Below are 6,000 nucleotides of genomic sequence, written 5' to 3' on the forward strand. Positions count from 1 at the left end.
GCAATTGATTCCCTTAACTCTTACGATGTTAAATGTTTCAATGATGCGCATTTGAGACTCTGGCTAAGAAGACGAATTGCTGACGGATATTATTAGATTGGTGCACATGAAATGTCAGATGTTTAAGTGAATATATGAAACTGTATATCTTTTTTCAAAAGTTGTTGATTTAATCAAAATATGCCCCGTTTGCTTTACCACACCTTTTTCAACGAGATTTCAATACAGAAATGGCCTGTCTTAAACAAATTCTGATCTTTAGAATTAATAAACTCTGATATGGAATATTTCAGACTGTCTTCATTTATATACTATTTAGCCTGTAAAACCTAAATGTTTAAAATAGTGAAAGTCGGTTGGCGAAAGATCTATATTTTATAAAATTTTATATTTTACCTCATTTTATTTCGCAATTGTTATGCACGACGTATGCGTAGTTTTTATGGGCTAAACAATATGTAAATGAAGACAATCTGAAAAATTCCATACTATAGTTTATTGATCGGAAAAATCAGAGTTTCTTGAAGACAGACATCGACGAATTGAACTCGCGTTGGGAAAAGTGTATCGAAACAAATGGGGCATTTATTGATTAAATCAATAGCTTTTGAAAAAAGATATGCAGTTTTATATACTCTTAAAGTCATATCGAATTTTCTAAATACACTGAACAATATTTGACCAAAATTTTATGCACTAGTATCGTTTCACAAACATCCTTTACACGTCGATGAAAGGATGGTGCAAAAAAGATTAATTATTGCACCATAGGTCCCTTTGATCTACTTCGATAATAAGTGTTTCAAGCGTTTGTCCTCAAAATTAACACGATATTGTAGCGCGGCCTCAACGGTATCGATTACAGGTTGAGCATCCGGCTTAATTGACCGAAATACATCAGTTATTCATGCTACCAAATTTACCAAAACACTATACTGTGCAATAGCAACTTTTCACTAAAAGTTCCTTTAAACTATTCAGGCCCTTAGCCACGTATGTGTACGTTTAGTTTTCTTAAAATTATGTTTATTAACCCATTGCACTCGCAGCCAAAATATACTCAAATCCAAAATATATTTTCTGACCAACAGTATCGCCATTTTATATAACAAAGTACATTTTATGCATATCAAATTAATCCTTGTAAGTCTTAAAATAATTACACGTTCAACAGTCTTTTAAACAAGAACGACTTCAATGACGTCAAAATTATATTAGAACGTAATATAACAATTTTTAATGGTGCCTCAGAGTCACCATTCGAGTGCAAAGGGTTAAAGGAAATTAGAATCAGTTGAAAAACTATTCGCTACAAAGTCCCTCAGCAATACTAACAAAATCTGATCGAATGAAATGAGATGGATGATAAATAAAAAAAAACAAGTAGGTTGTTCTCTACTATAAAAATTCATCTCTCAAGAGGTTAACAATTATAGTTTATAGAAAATGCACCTTATAGAAATATACACCCTTATATAGAATGTACACCTCATAGAAATATACACCCTTATATAGAAAATACACCTTATAGAAATATACACCCTTATATAGAATATACACTTTATAGAAATATACACCCTTACATAGAATATACACCCTCCAGTTGATAGATATCCTGAAATTCGCAAATCCTTCGAATCTGTCGATTCTCGCCCACTCATGCTCGTCTCAAATACACAAAATCGAATAAAAACACTCGCAAGAGTAAGTGACATAAAACTTTGACCAAGCAATTACCTCCCACCACCGAACTTTAAAACCGTTCAAAACTTCCTCGAAAAGAAAAGTTAAGATCGAACGGAGACCTGGGTGGCAGAGGCAGATGACCCGACCTGAACGTACAGGGTGTTACATTTAAATATAAAAATAGAGGAATATCTCTACTCTTAAAAGTTATTTAATATAACGAGACACACATTATGTGGAGACATTATGGCAGAAATTTCATAAAGTTAAACTATACTACAGCTCCGTTTAGGTAACTTCTATTTATGGGAGTAAAATCAGGGTTAGTTTTATACCGGTGACAGTTTTATAAACTAAGAGTGGATTCACTAATGTGAATATAATAATGTTCATATTAATATATGAACCACCGGCGAGCATTGTCTCAATTATCCGAACGATGATGGACGTCATAATTTGACGGAATAATAACAAGAATTAAAAGTAAAACAGTAATAAAGCTAGTAATAAAACAACTTACTAACAATTATGCAACTTAATAAAAACAAACAGATCAAATAATTTTATCTGTCACATCGGGACTATGAAGTAATGTTTAAACTAGCTTTCATATGACTGTGCAAAGAATATTTTGACGTCATTCGATTCGCTTGTGATGGAAGATACGAAATAAAATTTTCTTTTAATTACATTTCACCAGAAAACTTTACTTTTAAATTTAGAAAAATAATTCGGCATCATAATAGAAACAATATTACCGATATTTTATTTACGAGAGAATTAATTTCCCCCATGTTCTCATAATAAATATGTGAAACCTATAATCTCGAGCTCAGTTAATATATAAAATAGAATATTCTCTTAATTATATATCACTGTAAAATTTCACTTTTAAATTTCGAAAAATAATTCAGTCGCATAATAGAAACAAAATTACCGATATTTCATTTACCGCCAGATTTGTTTCCCCTTCGTTCTCCTAATAAATACGTAAATCCCATAACCACGAGTTCAATAAATATATAAAATGAAATTTTCTTTTAATTATATATCATTTCAAAACTTCTCTTTCAAGTTCAGAAAAATAATTCAGTCGCGTGCACGTAGGCATCACGCGTGTTACTAACACCGAGCACTGCGAAAAGCCGCGGGAGCAGATAGAGAGTCTGTAGAAAATAGTAGAGACGCGGAACGGGAATCAATAAATATGCCGACGGGGATCTAGCATGAAATAGTCCCGCGCGTCGTCCCGCGACGAAACGTTTCGGAACACTCACGTGCATTTCAACGTCGGATTCCTGGGAGTACATGTAGCCGTTGTCGTAACCGGTATCGCCCTGCACGTGACGTATGTTATACGTCTCCGGCACGCTGTGCACCAGGTGGCGATCCAACTCATCGGGGTCAACCAGAATCTTCGTCGGTACGATCGGAGCGTGGCTGCCGAGCGCCTGGAACGCACACCGTTCAATTGATATCCAAGGTATCGGCCACTTCAGCAGCTTTTACTCCCCCGTTTCCAACCACCCACCCCCCTCCCCACCCGCACACCCTCGATCAGGACACACCATTCGATACCCAGCAGTTTCTATAACGTACACGGCCGACTCCCATAACGGGGCCACTCTGTATAACCAGTCGATTCGATACCAAGGATCTAAAACTTTTTAGGCTTGATGGTATCGCAATCGTAAAACGATGAATTTTTAGTTCGGTTAGGGGAGTGTTTTATAGCTGTCAGCTATTTACTACGTTGGTGTAAAAAGTATTCAGAATTTACAATGAAAGCTTCCTCTTTGCACCGGCCCAAGGTGCGAGTTATGCACCTTGTACACTTATGTGAAATAGAAAAATTGAGTAAATTCATATAAATGTGAATATTAAATCTCGAGAAATTGATATGGGATTGATTAGAATTAAATATATCTCACAATCGAATTACTGTAAAGACCACATACTTGTTCAATGTATATAGTTATTTGCTGGCATGTGTTTAACAATGATTTGTATACCTTAAAAATGAAGAATTTTAACACAAGTATTTTAATTCATTGTTGAAATATTTTTTTCTGAAACAGTTGATTTAAAAGGAGCCAATTGTTGAATTGCGATAAGGGAAACGTCAATTTCTTTCCTTTCTTCTTCTGAATCTTCCAGATTCTTTTATTTTCTTTTTTTTTTTAGTTCTTTTGTCAATGAATTTTTATAGATCTTCAACCTGTTACATTTGGATATTCAATGGTGCACATATAATCTACAATTGCTCATATTTTTCTGTTTAAGAGAGATTAATCTTTTGGTAATTAATATTTTAATATTATACCCTAATACCTTATACCTAAATATAATTTACATACATATATTCACGATATCCAATTTAAAACAAGTCACCTAATTATAACGATATTCTATATCCGTCATATCTCGTCATGTAATATTAATAATAAATTATTAATGTTCATAATTTGTGATCTATGAATATTATTTTCCAATGTTTCCTTCAGAAACCTCCATAATTTTCTGTGTAGGTAACCTAGTAAAGAACTTCTATCTGCACGGCTAAAGAAGCTAATTAGGTAACTTGTTCTAAGTGGAACACCACCCCCGGCTAATCCTTAAAAATCCCGAAATATTTTCAACAGTGCAAAAATATTTTTGAAATTAACATGACTTAAGCATCCATAACAGAATCCAACGAATATTATTTCGATGAACGTAAATGTGATTAAGAATGAAACTAGAATTGACGACTAAAGAATAAAATAGTTGAAAATGCGCAAGCAACTGAATAAATTATTTCCTATGTGTAACAAGAGAACAATTTATATAACTGTTTTACAATATATTTTCTCGCGATTGAAACATATTTCCTTGTATTTTACACATTTGAACTTTCTAATAAAAAAAAGTCGTTCGCAGGGTGCGAAAGGGAGAAAAACGAGTTTTTGAAATGATAGATATAACTTTCCATTTCCGCGGAAAGGAAATTAAGGAAATAAATTAACCGTAACTCGTACCTAGAAATATCCCCCCCCCCCCTTCTCTCTCTCTCTCTCTCTCTGTTTGATCGTATAAATTCCCCAGCGAATTAATAAAAGCATACCACCGTGGAATTTCTGAAGAAATATTCGCCGAAAAAAGAATTGCCGCTCGATTATTATTTACCCAATTTTTCATCCTCGAACGTGCTAATGAAATAGGTTAATCGAGTTCTGCCTTAATTAAATTGCAGTAGGGCGCTTTCATTAAATTATCGGGAAAGGTCTGTTTGTGCAGTAAATTCGTTATAATTGATCACCGTGCGGCGCCTGTCGCTAGGGCCAACAAATTCCCTCGATTTTGAAAAATATCTGGGTCACGCATAATTCGATTACCCACGTCGTTATCCATATTAATGAATTTATACGCCCCCGTCGAAGATCGTTTCCGCGAATTATTAAAAACCGCCGATAGAAATTTCTCATAAAAATATCGAAAACAACGTTTATAGGGAATGACATCGAAAGATAAACATTTATCAAAGCAAATTTTATCTATGTCTTAAAATGCAATCTATGTATATTTGTCGAAATGTTAAAAAGTCAATAAAAAAAAATGAAAGATTATCCGAAGAATATATTTGGTCAGAAAACAATACGCGTTTTAGTAGACAATAATCTCGTATTTTACAACGAGGGAAATGTGACTTATGCCACTATAATTTTAACCCTCTAAATTGAAAATAAATTCTTATAAAGGAGAGGAACTTTATACATATATTTATTGTACATCTACAAGAATTTTAATGTCAATTTTAATGCCAAATAACTGACTTAACTATGCAATTTCAATTCGTCTAAATGTATTTTACTATAACCTGATCAAATCTTAATATCAATTTTAATGCCAAATAACTGACATAACTATGCAATTTCAATTGGTCTAAATGTATTTTACTTTAATCCGATCAAATCTTTGAGGTAGTTGGCGCGGCAGTCAAAGTGTTAATGTCATCGGACAGTGCTCTTACAATTACACTTTGCGCTTGCTTCGGTGGTAATCCTGCGGCATAGCCAGTTTAATGGTCGGTACATACGTCTTTGCTCGTTAATTTTAAGTCGTTCCCGGAATTTAATGTTACCGGCGTAGGTGTTAATTCGCGGATTACGTTTCACGATTTACGGAGCATTGCAACATTTTCACGCGAGAGTGGGGTTGCTCTTCGTAACATGAATTTTTCAGACCTTATATACATGTTCGTGGTGATAGCATGGAGGTCGGACAGAATTTATCGTACATTTTCTATCAATTTTTCACACGCGATCGTCACTCTGT

The 6,000-nt window shown here is 34.0% G+C and overlaps 1 protein-coding gene across 4 annotated transcripts in view; it reads right to left on the reverse strand.

Annotated features, from left to right (window-relative positions):
- The window catches only part of LOC144478441 (multiple PDZ domain protein), a 186,037-nt gene that overhangs the window by 93,641 nt on the left and 86,396 nt on the right, over nucleotides 1–6,000 (reverse strand). For all 4 annotated transcript variants that reach the window (XM_078196316.1, XM_078196315.1, XM_078196313.1 and 1 more), the window contains one exon: nucleotides 2,964–3,137. In XM_078196316.1, the coding sequence (XP_078052442.1) occupies nucleotides 2,964–3,137 (174 nt within the window). The remainder of the gene's footprint in view (nucleotides 1–2,963; nucleotides 3,138–6,000) is intronic.

The sequence above is a fragment of the Augochlora pura genome, chromosome 2, assembly GCF_028453695.1.
Source record: "Augochlora pura isolate Apur16 chromosome 2, APUR_v2.2.1, whole genome shotgun sequence".
NCBI classification, from domain to species: domain Eukaryota; kingdom Metazoa; phylum Arthropoda; class Insecta; order Hymenoptera; family Halictidae; genus Augochlora; species Augochlora pura.